This window comes from Cotesia glomerata, linkage group LG6 (genome assembly GCF_020080835.1).
Source record: "Cotesia glomerata isolate CgM1 linkage group LG6, MPM_Cglom_v2.3, whole genome shotgun sequence".
In the NCBI taxonomy this organism is placed as follows: Eukaryota; Metazoa; Arthropoda; class Insecta; order Hymenoptera; family Braconidae; genus Cotesia; species Cotesia glomerata.
Genome location: NC_058163.1, coordinates 18,773,425 through 18,795,346, shown reverse-complemented (window position 1 = coordinate 18,795,346; position 21,922 = coordinate 18,773,425). Strand labels below are relative to the sequence as shown.

Genomic DNA, 21,922 nt, shown 5'->3' with positions numbered 1-21,922 from the left:
TTTTTTATTTTAATTTTTATGCAGGGCTAACGCAAGTTTAGACCATTTGACTTTTTATTTAGATCTAACGTTTATTAATTATGGAAATAAAGTGAAAATTGTATTTGCCCTAACCGAGATTCGAACCCGAGCCGCGCGCTTGCTAGACTGATAACTAACCCCTACGCCGTACGACCGATGAGTCGACCTACATCTCATCATTCTTATAAGCTAAATCTATATGGTGACAGAGTGTGACGGTTTATTATTTTTGTTTATTAATTAAAAAAAATACAAAAGTCATGTCCTTATATTACTTTAGAATTTGTACATCGTTCTGTATACTTTTAATATTTTGTTATAAATTTTAATGCTTAAAATTATCAATACTAAAAATTCCACTGTAAATTATTATATTTTAATTTTTTTAAGACCGTATCAATCTTGACGATATGTAATTATTTTTGTTAAATAATAAATTTTCAATTTAAGCATTTAAAAAAAAACAACAATAAAATGACAAAAAACTGTCAAATTTACAGTTTTAACAATGTCAATAGTAGCTGGCGCTTGTCCCAAGTCTGGCAAGCAAGACTTGTGACAAAGATATTGGCTAGATCTTGGATAAAGACTGATCAACCAAAACTTGTTAATTGGATATTGGCTGGGTCTTGGTTCAACACTGGCAAACCAAGACTTGTTACATAGACACTGGCTAGATCTTGATCTAGGAGTAGCAAACCAAGACATCAGTTGAATATTGGCTGGGTCTTGGGCCAAGGATAATAAGCCAACACAGAAAAAACAACTAACGTGAATCAAGTAAATAATGTTAAAGAACTTCATCTCCTTGATTTAAGTAAAAAAATTCTTAAACCAAGAAATTTTTCTTCGTTTAAATAATTTCAACTTGATTTAAGAATTTTTCGTCTTGATTCAAGACAATAAAACTTTTCAAAATTATTTTCTTTTGGTTCAAGAATTTTTTACTTGATTCAAGTTAACTTTTTTTTTTCTGTGAAGTCTTGTTAATTAAATATTGGTTAACTCTTGAACCAAGGCTGGCAAACCCAGACTCGTTACATAGACATTGGCTAGGTCTTGGTTCAAAACTAGCAAACCAAGATTTGTTACATTGACATTGATAGATAGATAGATAGATAATAAACTTTATTGACCCTAGAGCCTTAGCTCCCTCAGGACCATCATAATTATACATTATAATCAGTGTAAAATACAGAGCATGTAATTGCATAAATTGAAAATAATAAAATAAAAACATATTATAATGAAATAATAACGTGAATTATAAATTATAAATTATAATCGTGGTAGATATGAGACAAGTTGCCAGAAAACCTGGTAATAGCACAGTTAAGCAAAACTAATATCATTCAATATCACTCAAGGCACAGCAGCATACAATAATGACAATCAAAGCTCAATATCATAAATTAATACTTTTGCAAATAATAATTATAGCACGCACTACGGAACAGTTCATAATTTTCAGCTTTAGTTACTTCTGGGGGTAGCGCATTCCAAATGCGTATCCCGCGGATAAGAAAAGAGTTCTCAAATATCCGACAATTAGATCTAGGCAGGCGTAAATAATCCTCCCTTACATCACCCCTCCGCAATTGGTTAGATCTTGGTCCAGGAGTAGCAAACCCAGACTTGTCAGTTGAATATTAGCTGGGTCTTGGTTCAAGACTGGCAAACCAAGACTTGTTACATAGACATTGGCTATATCTTGGTCCAAGAGTAGTAAACCAAGACTTGTTAATTGGATATTGGCTAGGTCTTGGTTCAAGACTGGCAAACCAAGACTTGTTACATAGACACTGGCTATATCTTGGTCCAGGAGTAGCAAACCAAGACTTGTCAGTTGAATATTGGCTGAGTCTTGGTCCAAGAGTAGCAAAACAAGACTTGCCAGTTGAGTAGTGGTCCAGTCGTGGGCCAGTATTGTTCGGCCGAGTCTGGGTAACCCAGTATTGTGCCAAGACAGGCCCCATCGTATATATTTTTTTTCCTACAAGGGATTGGCCGATGCTCCGGCTAATTTTTTATTACACTTGAAAACAATTAATAGGTGTTAGTCATTACTATGTTGTATTATTGTTTTAATTTAACGTTTGACCAAATTATAAACTAATATGTACTAAAAATTAGTAAATCAATTTTTAAAAAATATCTTACGAGATTTTTTTAGAAGAAAACACCAATTTAAATTATTAACAATGTTTTTTTTTATAAATATTATATTGATCATTTTTTAGTTTTTAATAAACATTTTTATTATTCAACAAGCTCTATTATGATTAAATCAACATTTGTTTTTACTAAACCAGATTTAATAAGTAATGAATATTTTTTTGGAGGACTTTTTCGATAAATTTTTACATTACCCAATCAGTTAAACCTATTTCTTTTAGTATTAAAAAAAAAAATTTTAGCAAAAAACTAATGATTTTTAATAAATGATTTATTTACTCGCTAATAGATTTATGAATATAAATAAAAATATACAAATATAAATATATATATATTTATTTACTAATAAATCATTTATTTTTAATTAATTTTGAACTTCTTGCTTAAAAAATGAAGTTTTAAAAAACTAGGAAGTTATTTTTTATTATTAAAATTCAGAAATTGTTCAATTATGAAATAAATAGAAAAATTCGTAACAAAAATCAAGTTAACTAAATTATACTGAGAAAAATTGATTGTTGAACATTGAAATGATTAAACTAAGAACACTATACTCAGATCAACCCATACAGGAAGCCCCAGAGTTGAACGACGGGGCCATGCCTGGGACATTATTGGGAAGCCCATCTTGGCAAACCTATATTGTCCCATGCCCGGGCCATAACTGGGCAATCAGCCGTGGCCATTCCAATGATTACCCAGGTTTGGGCCAAGACTGAATAACCTAGCCTTGGCCGAGCCTAGCGTCACCCTACCTTAGGTCAAGTTTAAGTAACCTAACCTTGGCCGTTGGATGGTTACCCTAACATGGGCCAAGACTGGATAACCTAGCCTTGGCCAAGCCTACAGTCACCCTAACTTGGGCCAAGTTTGTGTAACCTAACCTCGGCTGTTGAATGGTAACCCTAACATGGGCCAAGACTGAATGACCTAGCCTTGGCCGTTGGATGGTAACCCTAACTTGGGCCAAGATTGTATAACCTAACCTCGGCCGTTGAATAGTAACCCTAACATGGGCCTCGACTGAATAACCCAGTTTTGGCCAAACCTAGAGACACCTTAACTTGGGTTTTGAAGTCTTTATATTCACGTGACATTGTGATATGGCGACCCAGACTTGGGCCAGGGCTGGGAAACCTATCTTTGGCCGACGCAATGATCACCCGAGCGTTAGCCAAGACTGGGAAGCCTAGCCTTGGCTTTCGAATGGAAACCCAGACTTGAGCCAGAATTGAGCAACCTAACTTTGGTCATTTAATAGAAAATCCAAACTTAATTAATCATTAAGTAACAGAATTTGGAACAGTAAATATTTATTGCTTAACGAATATTTGATAGCAAATGCTGAAATTGAAAATTTATTTTTTAAACAAAACAATTGTGTATCGTCAAAATTGATATGGTCTTAAAAAAATTAAAATATAATAATTTACAGTTGAATTTTTAATATTAATAATTTTAAACATTAAAATTTATAATATGATATTAAAAATATACAGAATGATTTACAAAGTCTAAAGTAATATAAGAACTTGACTTTTGCTTTTTTTTAATTACTAAACATTTGTAAAAAATAGATCATTTTCATCAAAACACCATATTAAATAACATAAATTATATAAATAATAAACCGTCACACTCCGTCACCATATAGATTTAGTTCATATGAATGATGAGATATATATCAATTTATCGGTCGTACGGCATAGGGGTTAGTTATCGGTCTGGCAAGCGCGCGGCTCAGGTTCGAATGAGGTTCGAATGAGAATGTTAGGGCAAACGCGAATTTCACTTTATTTCTCTAATTAGCGAAAGTTAAGTCTAAATTAAGAGTTAAGTCGTCCAAACTTGCGTTAGCTCTACATCAAAATTAAAATAAATCAATGACAATTAAAAATTTCCTTTTTTATCATTTCAACTAAAAACTACTCATTTTATACAAAATAATTTAACCATTTCGTAGAATTTTACTATTTTATTTCAGAGAATTTAATTTATTCGAAATTGGGTTCTTAATACTAATTTGGTTTAATATTTGGTAAACAATTAGATTCTAAATATATTTTATAATCTACTTCTTTTAGTAAATTCTATAGTGGTAAATAAGCCTGGGCTTGCTTTGGCTTAAAAACTTGGGCCAGTCTTGGTTAACAACCTTGGGCCAGTCTTGGTTATCATGCTTGGGCTAGTCTTGGCAACCGAGCTTGGCACCCTGTTATCACTCCAGACTTCTACCAAGGCTTGGCCAAAGCGGGTTTACAAGCATGGGCCAGAGGTGGAAAGCATTGCGCCAAGCGTGGCCCATATCTGGCCCCGTCGTATTTTCCTGTATGGAAGTTAGCAGCGCCCATGACACCGCTCGAGACTTCCACGCAGACGGACCAGGTTCAAATCCCTTTACATCCGGATTTTTTCAGAATTAATTTCTATCAACCAGTAGTCCATCACCTCAGAATAATAATAATTCAAAAATAAACAACGAAAAAAAATTTTTTTTAATTATTTTACCTAAAATTTGATTTTTTGCCTATGCTTGGCCGATGCTCGGCCAATGCTTGGTTACGATGCTCGGCCAATGCTTGGTTACTATGTTCGGCCGATGCTCAGTCGCCTATATCGGCTGGGTGTTACCATCCGATGTTCGCCCAGTCTTGGCCCAACGATATTTCACGATACTCGGCCGATCTTCATTTTTTGTATGGGGTGTATGGCCATACATTGTCAATTTTCATATTTGGCTATATATGGCATGATCTGCTTACATATGCCTACATCAGGCAAATGTAAGGAAAGGTGTACAAGAGTTCACCTTTAGTCAAAAAATTATGTATGAGCATATATAGCCATATCAGGCCGAATAAAAATAATTTTTCCCTGAAAAGTACAATTAAATCGTTTCGAAAGAATTAAAAAAAAAATTGTTCATTATCTCTCAAAGCCAGTTGAAGCTGATGTAATCATTTTTAATATAGCCTATTTATAATTTACGTTATCAAAAACTTTATTGGTTTTATTGAAAATAATCTATTCTACCTAAAATCTAAAATGACTATCTTCTATCTCAAGAATCGCAAAATCAAATTTTTTAAATTATATTTATCAAATATTCAATAAAATAAGTAACAAAATATTACGATTCAAAAAATTCTCTGATTGTACACGATAAGCTCGTTATATTTCGCGGTAAAGAAATATAATTTAAACGAAATTTCTTACACAAATATTTACAGCCTTAAAAAACTTGAAGGATAATGACAGAATGATTGATACAGTAATTATCGAGTCTTCTTTCACTAAAAATTTTTTATCTCAAAAAAATTAATAAATAAAAAAAATCAGAATTATCAGTTTCAGACTCTAGACATTAACTGGACTATGGACTCTGTGAATATAATCAATGAACCCCTAAGCGTTCACATAGAATTTGTAGATATCAGCATGACCCTCGTTGTATTTACATGTCAGATCCTTCAAGACTAAAAATTAAATTAAAGAATTATCTAAATAATCAAAAAATAAAAGTTTTTATTTAATTAATAATTTTGACTCAAAATTTTTATTCAAAAATAGCCCTTGACGGTTGAATTTAAAAGATTACTATTCTTTATTTATTTTTTTTTTTTTTAACTTCCCGCTAAGAAAATCGAAAATTTTCAAAAATCAGAAAGTTATTGTTTTCACCCCGTTTTGCAAAAATCGAGATTTCATCAGATCTCGACGTTTGAAGGTCACAGGAAGCTTCCCTGACTATCCCCACGAGGTTGTCACTATGTCTGTATGTATGTGTGTGTGTGTGTGTGTGTGTGTGTGTGTGTGTGTGTGTGTGTGTGTGTGTGTGTGTGTGTGTGTGTGTGTGTGTGTGTGTGTGTGTGTGTGTGTGTGTGTGTGTGAGAGAGAGAGAGAGAGTGCGCGTGTGTGTGTGTGTGTGTGTAAGTATGTGAATCGCTTATAACTTTTGAACGATTGAACCGATCGGAACCAACCAAACGGCGTTCTAAAGACTTCCCTCAAACTTAGATTTTCTGAGAATTTGAAAAATCTCAAAAAAAATCGGAAAAAATTTTTTTTTGAAAGTGGTTTTTTTGGAATAACTTTTAAACGGCTTCATCGATCAACTTCAAAAACTAATCCGCCCTTGAGCTTGAAAAACCACGTCGATCACCGCTAATCCGATCAAAATCGGTTGATTCGTTCGAGAGATAGCGTGAACGAAAGAAAACCGAAAAAAGTGTTTTTTTCACATAACTTCGATATTTCTTTTCGGATAGTTTTTGGTGAAATAAAATAATTTTTAGAGCTCAAAAAACCGCGTCGATCGCCGTCAAGAACGTAAAAATGGGTTGATTGGTTCAAGAGATATCCTCGACGAAATATTTGGAAACAAGGATTTTTTCAACATAACTCCGACATTTTTTTGAATAACTTTCAAACAGCTCTACCGATCGATTCCAAAAACTATTCAGCTTTTAATATAAAAAAAACCACGTCGATCGCAGCCAGTCCGGTGAAAATCGGTTAATTCATTCGTGAGTTATCGTTGACGAAAGAAAACCGAAAAAAGTGTTTTTTCAGAATTACTCAGAAAATCCTGGTTCGATCAAACTTAACTTACAGATTCTTCACGGGGCTTAAAAAATTGCGTCGAATGCTGCCAACCGCGTAAAAATCAGTTCATTTATTCAAAAGTTATTGCAGTTTGAAAATTTGAAAAATTGTGTTTTATCAAACTTCTATCAGACTTTTGAGCTCGAAGAGATCAAAAGCATAGAAAAGCTATCCCTTTAAGCTCAGAGAGCTCAAAATAACACATCCCTTTAAGCTCGGCGAGCTCAAAAACATCATTAGTGCAATTTTAAGCATTTAGGTATGAAATTAGCGGGAAGTTGCACGGATGGCCTTCAGGGTCTACCGTTTTTCTAATTTTTTTTTCAATTAATAATTAATGACGTCTTCGGTTAATTGAAAATTGCGCTAATAAATTTTTACACTTGATCTTCAATAAATACTTCAAATAATGATGCAATATTTTGATACGCAATCATTACGTATTTTCTATAATTTACTCGATACAGTTATTTTGATTAGCAAAATATATTTTTAACCAACGTACATTGTATTCACGATTAAAAATATGTTGTCCACTTGATTAAACAGACAAAAATTTTTTATCTTTAAAACAATAAATAGACAAAAACAATAACCATGTTTTTTTTATTTTCTTGATACAATAAATGTAAATAAATAATATTTTTTATCAACTCCTTACGTGCGTGGAAAAATTAGTATATTAATCATAATCATACTTTCTGTATCATTCTTATCATTCTGCAAAATTAAAAAAATATTGGATGATTATCTCGATTTCTAAAGAAATTTTCGTTGCACTGAAAAAAAAAAATTTTTCCATCTAGAATACTAAATTTTTTGCTCGAGTTTTCTTGATTAAAAAAAAACTGATATTCTTAACCTTAAAATACCACGTTTTATTATAAGGCTAGTATTATAGTTTATTATAGTTTTTTGACAGTGAGAAAACTGTATTCTTATAGTTAAAAAACTTTCGTATTTTAATCATAAGAATACCAATTTTTTATCCATAAGGAAACATTTCCTTGATAGAAAAAACTTTTTTTTCAGTGTGCAGTCATTGTTCGAACAAAAAATAAGCAAATTAATGCAACAATAACAAAAATTTATTTTTAAATTTGGCCATAATGATTGTTACTAATTATAAGTATAATAAACAACAGCGACAAGTTTTAATTTTCTTAAGTGCATTAAATAAAGAAAGAGCTTTGCGACAAGATATCGAAACAAGTGGATGCAACATCGTCGGTGCGGTGTGGTTCGGGATGCCGGTAAAAATAGAAGAGCACGAGGGGGCCAACGGCTTTCGTATAAAACCGGGGCATGCAGTCACAACTTATTTACAACTTCGCAGTTGATTAAACCTTTATAAGACAGTAACTTTTACTTTCAGCCAACAATCGTGCGAGCTTTGAAACTCGGAGATCACCCGGTGTCACATTAAAATCTTCCATTTATAACAAATAGTTTGTTTGTTTACTTTTGGTGTTTTGTTCATATCAGATCAGATCACCAATAAAACTAAATTGCGCTCATGTTAATGATGTAAGACTGGATTGAATCAATGATCAATGATCAACAATCAACATCCTCACTCAGCTGTTGCTGGACGTGAGTAAGTACAAAAAAAAAGAAATAACAACAAGTTTTATTTGTAAATTTCCGGAAAACGTTAGCACACAAGAGAAACCCCGCGACCCTTGGACTCCGATCATTTAGACTGTTTCATCAGAGAGCATATAAAAGGCCAGAAAACGATTGCTAAGATGACGACACACGGGTGGAACGTTGCCAGACAATCAGTAATTATCAAAGGAACTAGATGTCTGCTAGAACCTGACAAGTTAACACGTACTTTTTCTACTCTACATAACAATTCTGTGGAATATCATAAGTTTCTACGGATTACAAATTTCGCTGTTGGAAAACCTACTATCAAATCATCGAGATTTTCCATTTTCACTTATCGTGTTTCTGTTAAATCTAACAAATTATACAAGATGCCTTACTGCGTAGACAAATTTTACCCTCAGTAAGTAATTTTACTTCACTTTTACTAATTAATTATATAATCATGAATTAAGTACATAAAAAAAAGGATTTGACTTAGAAGAAAAAATTTTCAATCAAGAAAACAATTTAAAGAATTTGTTCTACGAAAAAATCAATTTTTGACTAAAAAAATAACTTTGGGCAAAAGAGAATTTTGTTTAGACTCAGACTATTTTAATCTTCCTCATTTATTTTATTGACTCGTGAATTTTTTTTGAAATATTGAATTAAGCAAAAAAATTTTTTTCAAAAAATTTTTCTTAAATAACTAAATTTAATCTAGCTTAAAAATTTTTCTACTTCATTAAAGATAATGAAATTCTTCAAAATGATTTTTTTTGTCCAAGACTTTTTTTTTCTTCAGTTGAGTGAATTTTTTGTGTTTGTGTAATCATAATGAATATTTTGAAAATAAAATTTAGCTAAATATTTTACATTGACTTTGAAATTTTCAAGTTTATTCATAGAATAAAGCTATTTGACTTTCTCTTGGCCGATAGAATAAGCGGGAGCTAAAATCCGGTTTAGTCTCTTTTCAGTTTTAGCCATTACTCAAGAAAGTTTAATAGACTAGTTCTATAATCTAGTTCTGCTGGAATTAACGATTTTAAATTCACTTGTCATATTTAGTTTAATGTTAGATAACTTCGTTAACGATAAAGACGCTTGTGTTGTATAATATAATACAATGTTAGATTTCGCTCTTTTTTTTTTTTTTTTTAAACGACAGCTTCAATGTTGACAATGTTTTGTTTTAGGGTAACAAGCCTGATGGCGACTCAAGTGACCGAAAGTAAGAGCTCAACTTATAAAATATCGGGTGTGCCAATTATCTCCGAGTTAACACTACCTCTTGCACCGAAAGTACTGGCTTATATTGAAGAATGCGCCAAACTTTGTAAGCCTGACGCTATCTACATCTGCGACGGTAGCGATCAAGAAAACGAAATTATGCTCAAGTTGCTGCAAACCAACGGATCTATTGAACCTCTGCCGAAATACGAAAACTGGTATGTAACCAAAAATTCAATTTTTAACCATTTTCAATTGCTTCTTTCAATAATCGCGTTTTTTAGTTGGTTGGCGCGAACGAATCCAGCAGATGTTGCTCGTGTAGAAAGCCGCACGTTTATCAGCACTGAAACGAAAAACGAAACGATCCCAACTCCCAGGGAAGAAGTCACGGGAACTCTTGGAAATTGGATTAGTCCTAATGATATGGATGAGGCTGTTGCTCAACGATTTCCTAGTTGTATGAAAGGTTAGAACTCTAAGACATATATAAAAAAAATTGGCTACATTAACGAAAAAATTAATTTGATTTAAAAGAAATAATTTTCGGCAAGACTACGGTTCTTCCGGTGCCACGAAGCTCCATCCCAGGTCACGTTGTTTTTCGGATTTTTTGCAAAAAAATAAAATCCTGTTTTTCAGATTTTTCATAGCAAAAATTTCACGTCTGTTTTTTTTTTTTTTTTTTTTTTAATTTCAAAAATATTCAGATAAAAACAGAAAATTTCCATTTTTTAAGGTATTTAAACTAAGCAAAATATTAAAAATTTCATTTTTACTTTTCGTTTTATTTCATCGAGATCTATACAAATCCACCTTCTAACCATGGCGCCGTAAGAACCGTAGGATCCCTGAATTTTCAACTAAGAAAATTATTTTTTGAAAAACATTATTGTCATAGAAATACTATTTAAAATGTTTTAGGCCATTCACACATTTTTTAAGTAATTTATTAAAAAAAAAAAAAATAGAAAAACGGTAGACCCTGAAGGCCATCCGTGCAACTTCCCGCTCATTACATACCTAGGTGCTTAAAAGTGCACTAATGATGTTTTTGAGCTCTCCGAGCTAAAAATACCATTTATGTGTTATTTTGAGCTCTCTGAGCTTGAAGAGATAACTTTTTATGCTTTTGAGCTCTTCGAGCTCAAAAGTCTGATAGAAGTTTAATGACACACAATTTTTCAAATTTTCAAACCGCAATAACTTTTGAATGAATGAACCGATTTTTACGCAGTTGGCGGCGATCGACGTGGTTTTTTTATGTTAAGAGCTGAATAGTTTTTGGAATTGATCGGTAGAGCCGTTTGAAAGTTATTCCGGAAAATGTCGGAGTTATGTTAAAAAATTACTTGTTTCCAAATATTTCGTCGACGATATCTCTCGAATAAATCAACCGATTTCAACGTTCTTGGCGGCGATCGACGCGTTTTTAAGCTCTAAAAATTATTCTATTTGATCAAAAACGATTCGAAAAGAAATGTCGAAGTTATGTGAAAACTACACTTTTTTCGGTTTTCTTTCGTTCACGATATCTCTCGAACGAATTAACCGATTTTGACCGAATTAGCGGCGATCGATGTAGTTTTTCAAGCTTAAGGGCGGATTAGTTTTTGGAGTTGATCAATAAAGCCGTTTAAAAGTTATTCCAAAAAAACCACTTTAAACAAAAAATTTTTTTCTTATTTTTTATTACACACACACACACACACACACACACACACACACACACACACACACACACACACACACACACACACACACACACACACACACACACACACACACACACACACACACACACACACACACACACACACACACACACACACACAGTGACAACCTCACGGGGATAGTCAGGGAAGCTTCCTGTGACCTTCAAACGTCGAGATTTGATGAAAACTCGATTTTTGCAAAACGGGGTGAAAACAATAACTTCCCGATTTTTGAAAATCTTCGATTTTCTTAGCGGGAAGTTAAAAATTTAACAAAAAGTTTTTAAAAAAATCATAAAAACAAACTAGAAGTCAGTCGATTTATGTTGAAAAATTTGATTCATGATTTTTGGTTAGAATAAAACTTTTTTTAACATTAAAGCTTTAAAATGGATCGAAAATGGTAGACACCACTTTCAAACAATTATCAAAACTTTTAGTTCAAGAACTTTTCTGCTTGATTCAAGAAAATAAAATTTCTCAAAATGATTTTCTTGGTTTTCAATTTTATTTTTAAACCAATTTAACATTTTTATCAGCACACGACTCATGATTAACTCTCGATAACAATTATATATACTTTGGTCTAGGCCGTACTATGTACGTAATTCCATTCAGCATGGGACCAGTTGGGTCACCACTTTCCAAAATAGGAATAGAAATCACTGACTCAGCGTACGTTGTTTGTTCAATGAGAATAATGACTCGCATGGGCTTCCGAGTCCTTGATGTTCTTGACAAGAGCGACTTTGTTAAATGTTTGCATTCCGTGGGGGTTCCTAGTGCTGATTCAAAAGTCGAAATGAAGGCTTCCTGGCCCTGCGATCCTGAGAGAACGATAATTCTCCACAAACCAGCCAAAAATGAAATTGTTTCTTATGGAAGCGGGTACGGAGGCAACTCTTTGTTGGGCAAAAAATGCTTTGCTCTCAGAATCGGCTCCACGATTGCTAAAAAAGAGGGCTGGCTTGCCGAACATATGCTGGTATGTAATAGCTTCCTAAATCCATGAAAAAATTTAATATTCCATTGGTATTATATTGTTTTAATGTCAACCTTGATGCAAATCTAGATTTTAGGAATCACAAATCCAAAAGGCGTGAAGCGATACATTGCTGCAGCGTTTCCAAGTGCCTGCGGAAAAACGAATCTCGCAATGATGCAGCCGACCTTGCCAGGTTACAAAATAGAGTGTGTTGGGGATGATATTGCTTGGATGAGGTTCGACAAACAAGGACGTTTACGGGCTATCAACCCTGAGAACGGATTTTTCGGAGTCGCTCCTGGTACAGCAAGTGCCACCAATCCAAACGCGATGAAGACTATCTTCAAGAACACATTATTCACCAATGTGGCTCGGACCAGTGACGGTGGAGTCTTCTGGGAAGGACTGGAGAATGAAATTGACAAGGATATTGGAATTACTGATTGGCACGGAAATCCGTGGTCCCGTGACTCAAAAACTCCGGCCGCTCATCCAAACTCTCGGTTCTGCACACCAGCAAATCAATGCCCGATCATCGATCCAGCTTGGGAAGATCCTGAGGGGGTTCCCATCGACGCCATTCTTTTCGGAGGACGCAGACCTGAAGGCGTTCCACTTGTTTATCAAGCACGGGACTGGCAACATGGCGTCTTTATTGGAGCGTCTATGAGATCTGAAGCTACTGCAGCTGCTGAATATAAAGTAAGTTTTGATTTTGATGATCTAATCAAGTTTTGTAACAATGAAATGATTAATGATTGTCCTATTTGTTTTATCTTGCAGGCTAAAGTTATAATGCACGATCCATTCGCTATGCGACCTTTCTTTGGCTACAACTTCGGGCACTATCTACAACATTGGCTTAGTATGGAACAGGTAAAAGACGCCAAGCTGCCAGATATCTTCCATGTAAATTGGTTTAGAAAAGACGCAAGCAAACGATTCTTATGGCCAGGCTTTGGTGAAAATTCTCGAGTTCTTGATTGGATCTTGCGTCGAGTAGAAGGCGAAGATATTGCCCGTGATTCAGCCATCGGCTTCATTCCAAAAGATGGAACACTTAATACCGAAGGTTTAAAAGACATCAATTTGGAGGAGTTATTCAAATTACCCAAAGATTTTTGGGAAAAAGAAGTCAAAGAATTGAAAGAATATTTCGACGCTCAAGTGGGTAAAGATCTTCCGGTGGCTATTTCTACGGAATTGAATAATCTTGAAAAAAATGTTGCAAAACTTCACTAAAATATTTTTGTTAATTTTTTTTTTTTTTTTTTTTTTTTTTGGTATATTTTATAGACTTGTATGAGCACATTCCACGCAATTCTGAAAAAAATTTTTCTTTATGTATATTTTGTAAATAGTATTACTAAATGATGGATAATTTTATTGGAGAAATGTTTTAGGTGTGTTTTGAAATGTGATATTGTATTTTTTTGAAAATGTTTTAATTTTTAATTAATAAAGTTTTTTATAACTTTCTAAACCAATAATATATTGTTATGAATTCATTATTTTTCACTTTTAATTCTGTTATGATATGAACCAATTATTGAATTTCCGTACTATATGGAAGAATAACGGAATTTTTGTAGATAAAATAGATTACGTATTAATATTTGAAAAATTCATATGTTATATTACCGACTTACCGATGAACGGTCCGTAATCAGCAGTGGGCGCTTTTATGGGCGAATAGTCAAATGATTTTCACTTTAATTTATCTGTATTTCATGCTCAATACCCTGATAGCCACCTTAACTGAAATGCCGTCAATCTACTACCGAAATTTGTAGTCAACTTGATGGAAAGAGTTGGCAAAGCAAACGATTTTAGTTAAGTTGCACATAAGTTACTCTGCAGTTTGACGTCAAGACTTTCTGTGCAAGTATTTTTTTAGTGAAAAATTAGCGCAATGACAAAAATCGCTTTATTTGAGTGTTCATTTGTCACATAAAAATTTCTTGTCAAAGCTCGGTCAAACGATTAAAAGTTGCAGTTAATCACTAGTTAAAGTCATTTTCGGTATGAACTTTTATAAACATATCCCTGATAGCCAGAGTTTCAGACCAACAAAGTTGGTGTCAAATAGTTGCCACCAACTTAGCGACAACTTGCGGTCCAGTTCCGAATTTGCCATTGTTGGCGTCACGTTGGCTACAAGTTTCTGAGAAAAAGAAGACCAATCTACTGCCGCAAGGTACAGGCACGTTGTCGTCAAAAAATAGCCGGCAACAAGTGAATAGAAAGTTGTACTCGAATTTGTACAGCAAGTTTCACGCAACTTTTTCTCTTATGATTCAAAGTATTATTTTTTCACAGCAAGTTGCGTTCAAAAGTACGAAGCAAGGTGCAACGCAAATTTTGCCTGAAAGTTGATAAGAATATTTAATGAATCTGAAGGAACATCTCAAACTGTAAAATATTTAAAACAACAAATGACGATAATTCATTAGCAGTAAAGGTGTACATCAAGTTTATATAATAATTGTTTTGTTACTATAACTAATAAATAAGTAGAAGTTAAAATTTGATAAAATTTATTTTAATTTAAACAAAAAATTATGTAAATATCAGGAGAAAAAAATGTCATCTATAATTACATATGGAATTATACATAAATTATAAATAAATTTTTTGAATGACAATACATTATATATGTATATTTAATTTAACATGATTACATATAATTAATTATATATAATTAATAATCCCAAGGTTATTATTAATTTTATTTGCACTCTCCCAATAACAATGATGTTTAATTTAATTTACTTAAATAAGCTTTGCTTATTATTGTTATTCTATCGTATGCTTAGTAGAAAGCGGCCATTGTTTTAAATTAATGCGCATCACAACACATACCATAATTATCATTATTAATATTTAGTTTTAATTAATTTGTGTTTAACATCACATAATAGTATCATAACAAATTATTTATGTTAAAATTAACATAAATCAATTGAGCGAGGTTTATTATTTGAATCTTATATCAAAAGTCATGCCAGCAGACAACGATGAGGTTAGTATTTTTTTTAATTCCTTGCTATTACTTTTTTTTTAAGTAATTAATGTATCAGTTGTTCTAATTTCTTAATGCTATGCATTTAATAAAATACGATCACGCTTTGTTATCAATATATTTAATTTGAGAAACTTTCATTTATATGAATAAAAAAATTGATCACTGTGAATTAAATTTTGTTGATTTTATCTTCTCGTCAGTCATTTGTTATTTAAATATTAAACCTTAACGAATAACTTTTTGCTATCAATACATAATTAGAAATATAATCATTTACAGTCGAATTCGATATTTTTCTTCAATTATCTGTTTCAGTGGTCAAACAAAAAGGGTTCAATTTGTTAATTCAAATATTGAAATAAAATTTAAAAAATTGTTTTTTATTTATCTACTTTCCTTTAAATAATAGTAAGTTTTTTTATTCATACATTTAAGATTTCATTCTTCAGGAAAATTATTAAGGTGCCTGACTTCACTAATTAATATGTAATAAACTAATTTAAACTGTGCATGAATCTTCTTAAATATTATTTATCACAATTACTGATGGCTTTCACAGCGTTTACTCACAAGTTTCAAATTTTCTTGATCAAGTGTGGTGTTGCTTATTGAATATAGATTAAGCATTTACTTATAATATATTATATTGTTTACAGCTGCAGATTACTAGTGTTCACCATATATATTCAATGACGGAGACCGATATTTATTGGTTTCTCAATCTCGTGACTAATATTTTGGAATTATGACAATTCGCAATAAAACAAATTAGTCATACATTATGTAAGAAAATTGTAAACATTATTTTCCAGCCTGTATTTTGGTTCATGATTCCTGTTTTTTACTTAATGTTAATTAGAGTTTTATATTTTATTTATTATGTTATATTATAACCCGCAGTCGATGTAACATTCCTATACCTATAGTTGATTCACCAATACTTTCTTCTTATTTAATTAAGTTCTTTATCATGTTGCACCTTATTTACAAGTGTGCAATATAATCTGTAAATTTTATTTTTATTTGTATATCTAACGGTAAATCTAAAACTATTTAAGTTTCATCTAATCTAATATATTTTTATTATTTTCTTTTATTAGAGCGGTAACGAGAGTGACAGCAGCACTAGTAGTAGTGTTACATTCAAGAAAAAACCTACATTCAAGATCAGTAAGGTTGCTCAGTTAGCACATTCTGTGAAACCAGGACAGAAATTAATTCCTGTGACAAATGGGAAACCGATTAAAATAATAGGCTTCCGCCCTTCATTAAAAGATCATCCAGGATCATTGCAAACGGTTAGCGTTTCTCAAAAACCTCCAGAGCCTCCACATAATGGTGGCGAACTTTCACAGAAACCAGGAGGGCCGTTACAGAATTCTAAAGAAGGTATTCAGACAACTGAAGGGGATCCTGTTAATCCAAAAGATCCACAGGAAGATGTTTTTATTCCAGATCAACACCCGGCAGGAAAAGTCCTTCTCGACATTTTAAACATTACGCAAAATAACACTTTGTTATTGAAGTAAGTTAACATTATTCTATATTTTGTAAATAATAATTATTTATACATTTATTATATAAGCTCATCAAGTTGCTAAGTACAGTTTTAACTTAGACATTTGATTGCATGCAGATATTTATTAAAGCTTGAAAAAGTTGATTCCCTTGAAATTCAAGATTTCAATCCAATCCTTTAATGATCGTTTTTTCTTACAGGATTTATGAATAGTCCTAAATAGTCCTATGAGTTGTAATAAATTCTAAAATAATGACTCACCCTGCACTTATATATTGTAATATTGTAATGATACTTTTGTATTTATACTAAAGTTTTTGTAAGTCTTGAAAAATGCACTGAGTTACGAACATCGAATTGGTATTTAAGTTACCCCTACATAATAATCCTGATACTAATATTTTTGTACAAATTCATAGTTTTACTTGAAAAAAAATTCCGTAAAAAATTATTTTTTATGTAATAAAAACTTGATACAATTATTATGATTCCAGTGAATTATCAAAAAAAATGGATAAACAAGGCGAGCAATTATCCAAATTGTCGCAAATTGTTCATCAGCGTGGAAATCCAACGATTGCATCGACAATAGCCAAACCTGACTTCGTACCGTTCCACACTGCGGCGGAAGTTAAAGAATATGAAAAAGCTACAGAAGAAAATAGAACTAAATTAGTAAGTATAATATTATAATTAGTATTTAAACTTAAAATATAAAACATTAACAGAGATTAGTTACAGTACAAACATAATGTAATAATTCGATACTTAAGAGTTTATTAATAGCCCATAATTGATATTATTTTTTTATTTACAGAGAAATTATATTAGTGCTTTTAAAGGAGGAAGATGTGTAATGGATAACGTTCGATATATTTTGAAAAATAATTTACTCATGATGGAGGAGCTGTTAATCACTTACAATTACTTTGAACCCAGTAAAGGGAAACCAAACACTTTGGCTGGTTCCATGCTCGATCGTGATTTTCTCTGTAAGTATTATGAAGTTTTAATTTTCTTATAATTTTCCGAATTAATATTTTTATTTCATTCATTAATATTATACATTATTTCAGCGGCTTTAAGATCGGTGTACCCTAATTTAACTGTGCAACAATATCATGAAGCTTTAAAAACTGCACTGAAAGCAGCAGATTCTCGAATGAGAGTAAAAACTAAATCCGCCTCAGAACCACCGAAAAAGAGGAAGAAAAGCACGGATTTTTCTGAAGATTTTTATTCTAAGTCATCTGAAAATTATCCTCCAGTGGATTAGCATTTCTTAAATTAATATTTTTTAATTAAGTATTTTTTTCATTTAAAATATATATTAATTGTAAGGAGGTATATATAACTTATAGAATGTCAACTATTTAGGTTACAGAAACAAATATAATTTTCTATTTTATTACAAACACTAAGCATATTATTTCATCATTATAATTAACACAAAGTAATTAATTAAATTAAAATTTCCGGTGACAAATGAATATATATATATATATATATATATATATATATATATATATATATATATATATATATATATATATATATATATATATATATATATATATGCATACTGCTAATTATGCCATCTGGTGGCAGAATCATTAAAACTCGTATCTGATAAGAACAAATACAATATTATCGGTATTATTAATCGATAAATTATCGTCTCGGGTGGTAAAAAATAATATTTCAGTCGACTGATCAATTGGTCAAAAGTTGAAGGAAAGTTGGCGAAAAGTTGACAGCAAGTATTTCTTTACAACTATTGCCATCTTCTTGACGCCACCTTGCGGCAGTAACTTTCCGTTTATTTGGGATTACTTTTGTCGTCAAGTTTCGGCCAACTTGGCTATCAGGGTATTTTTACTCTAGTATTATTATTAGTTGAATGAGATTTTTTATATCTACTGCATTAATTTTATATTCAATTTCATTTCTTATTACATAAAATCAGTTTTGAAAAGTAATTTATCCAAGTTTAGTCGGCCATAATTTCAATTTCAGTAAGAGTTGATTTATTTATTAGATTATTTTATATTGCTTATCAATTGTTGAGAGTTTTTTCACTCGTCTATGTTATTAATTACAGTCACGTGATATGACTCATTTAGATCGTCAACAATGCGCTAAACGACTTTACAATATTTTTTTGAAATATACTCTTATCTTAAAAATACAAACAGTCTTTATTTTTACCAAAACTTATATTAAATATGAACGATAGAATATTTGTTGTATTATCAATGTTATCATTGATCTACTTGATCGTAATCTTCACCGGGAACTCAAAAATCGCTGAAACTTACGAATTGAAGTTGGATAATAATGATCCTGACCCAGTGAACACAATTATGTCAAACTGACGTCAGAATGACGTCATGCTACGTCATGATTTACGTAAGATGTAAGTCATATATGAGTCACATATGACTCATAATTTCCCACTTCCTGACGTAAGATTCTTACGTAATACGTATGACGTACCTACGATGTAAGTGTGACGCTTGCATGACATTTATGACGTTTATATGACGTAATTATGACGTCCTTATGATATATAACTGATGTCAAAATTAATTACGCGGAAGAAAATTTTTTGAAAAAAAAGTAACATTTAATTATGCGGTTTTGGGTTCGAATAATAATTTCAAGACTGATTACATGCTGAGGAAGAAGATTTGGAGTTGAAAAATTCTGACGTGTGCTGGGCTTGAACTCGGGTCCATTGAGTTTGGAGTCTTGAATGCTGCTAACTTGTCTGCATCACGATTGATATTAAAAACGTTTATTTAAATCTATATGAATTTAAAAGTTAGAAAGGATTAAGTTTATACGTTTTTCTCAAGTTTTATTAAGATTTATGATGAGATTGCATAGAAATTGATGAATTTTTTCTAAATTTTATAAATTTTCAGAATTTTCATGAATTAATATTTCATTGGTCATAAGAACGTCATAACGATGTCATATGAACGTCATAAATTCTGAAAGTTGAAAACAAAAATGTTTAGATTGTCCAATTAAACGCAAAATGCCACTTAAAGTTGACAAAATTTTCCTAAATTCAAGAAAATTCATAAAACATAATTAAAGAGAATTATATTACTTTCATGAAAGCAATACTTTTGCAAAAGCCCATTTGTCTTCAACTATTAATATTTCAGCTACCTATGGTCGCACAGCAAATTAGAAGACATTTTCGGAAGCTGGAATGAATTTTCTATGAGGACCTGTCAAGTTATGAATCGAAAAAATTTTTCTAAGCCTCTGAGACGAAAAAAAAAAATCAAAAATTTTGAAAAAGTTCTCCTTCATCCCATTTTTAGCTAAAATTTTTTGTCAGAAAATCTATAAACTATTATCATGGAGTTTTAAAGCCTTAAAATGCATCTTTTTAGATTTGCAATACGATCATTTTTCACTGAGATACAGCAGGTCAAAAATCGGGAAAAATTCAGACTTCTTTGTGGGTAGCATGCATAGAAAATAATTTATTCCAACTTCTAAATGATCACGGTTTTTTCTCACTATTAAATTTTTCATTTTCTATTATAGATACAATAATTACTAAAAAATACAATAAGTTTCACAAAAAATTTGCCTTATTTCACTCTCATACTCATTAGGTCAAAAGTGAGTTTTTGTAGCAAAATTGCTCGCAAAAATTTGACTTTGTCAAAGCTGATACTTATTTTGTAAAAAAATTATTTTTGACTTTTTTTAAGGAGTACCCCGTTTCGCCTTCAAAAATAAAAAATCTTTTTCTAAACAGCAGTTTAAAATTAGTGCTATTTATCTAAAACAGAATTAAAATGAAGACGATTTACAATATTTGGGTCCCCAAAAACTTAATATTTCTTTAGATAAATTCCATTTTGTCCTCCCTCTTCCCCTATACTTTTTTTGAATGAATTTTTTACTGCTTAATTCCAACGAATCTATGATGGAAAACCATTGCTCCAAAGTTACATCAATATCATGTCAAACCGTAACTTAACATTGACGCATCCTGATAAAAACAAGTATGGCAAAAGAATTGAAAAGTATTGGTTTTTTCATAACTGGTTTCTATTACCTTCAATACTTTTTTTTTTTAACAGGGTATAAAGATGATTTCAAAATGAAATCAGCCTTACGTACAATCATGACTTTTCACTAATGTAAGAAAAAGTGTTCAGAGTTACATCAGTATTAGGTACAATCAGAACTTTTCAGTGATGTAAAAAGATGACTTTAAACTTATGTCAATATTACGTACAACTGTGACTTTTAACTGATGTAAAATAGGGATTTGAAACTCACATCAATATTACAAAGAATCGTGACTTACCAGTGACGTAAATGTATGACTTGAAAATTACATCAGTATTACGTAAAACCGTGACTTACCAGTGACGTAAATGTATGATGGTAAAGTTACGTCATTATGACGTACAATAATGACTTTAATACGACATAACATTTTTTATATCAGAATGATGTAAAAATGACATCAAAGGTTGTGACATCATAATAAGATCATAGGGAAAGTCAGTTTTACGTCAAACTTATGTCAAAATCTTGTGACATTCTTATGACATTCGACTGACGTCAGATGAACGTCATGTGTTCACTGGGGATGTACAAAAATTAACGCATTACAGATAGATTGCGCAATCAGGACGTTGGAAGGGTTACAAATTAATTTGCAACGGAGGTAGAAAGAGCTCAAGTGCAGATTGTTGATGGTGAGAAACGGTACACTATATTAATTAAATTAAGTATAAATTCGAGCACGAGGACAATTTGGTTACTTATGAAGATAACTGTTATCTATTAGTTCGAACGAATAACAGCTTTCCGATTTTTATACAATGTTCTACTACGAGAGATGACTTATCGATAGTATATATTATAATGGGATTTCGCCGGCACTGGCGTCGTCAGGGCCGGAGAGCACCACCTAAACTGGCTTACCTGGGTTTCGAAGGTAGTTGGGCGCCAGGAACTTACCGTTCCAAGGTTCGAAGTCGTTGTTGATCGTCGTCGGGTGGCGGGTC

At 31.9% G+C, this 21,922-nt stretch overlaps 2 protein-coding genes across 4 annotated transcripts; both read left to right on the top strand.

The window, feature by feature from the left end:
* The first annotated feature begins 8,143 nt into the window (after positions 1–8,143).
* LOC123266696 (phosphoenolpyruvate carboxykinase [GTP]-like) lies at positions 8,144–13,810 on the top strand. Of its 2 annotated transcripts, XM_044731060.1 has the most exons (7): positions 8,144–8,398; positions 8,460–8,815; positions 9,594–9,845; positions 9,912–10,096; positions 11,933–12,327; positions 12,415–13,029; positions 13,111–13,810. In XM_044731060.1, the coding sequence occupies exons 2-7, from the start codon at positions 8,550–8,552 to the stop codon at positions 13,567–13,569; spliced, it is 2,172 nt and encodes a 723-aa protein (XP_044586995.1). In that variant the 5' UTR covers positions 8,144–8,398; positions 8,460–8,549; the 3' UTR covers positions 13,570–13,810. The 2 variants fall into 2 exon arrangements, with proteins under 2 accessions (XP_044586995.1, XP_044586994.1); XM_044731059.1 differs by having other exon boundaries at positions 8,144–8,815.
* Positions 13,811–15,129: 1,319 nt separating this feature from the next.
* On the top strand, positions 15,130–18,286 carry LOC123266701. 2 transcript variants are annotated; one of them, XM_044731077.1, is made up of 6 exons: positions 15,130–15,349; positions 16,453–16,741; positions 16,808–16,877; positions 17,366–17,546; positions 17,689–17,863; positions 17,948–18,286. In XM_044731077.1, exons 1-6 carry the CDS (start codon positions 15,329–15,331, stop codon positions 18,145–18,147), a joined length of 936 nt encoding a protein of 311 aa, XP_044587012.1. In that variant the 5' UTR covers positions 15,130–15,328; the 3' UTR covers positions 18,148–18,286. The 2 variants fall into 2 exon arrangements, with proteins under 2 accessions (XP_044587012.1, XP_044587011.1); XM_044731076.1 differs by having other exon boundaries at positions 15,131–15,349; positions 16,453–16,877.
* The last annotated feature ends 3,636 nt before the right edge of the window (positions 18,287–21,922 follow it).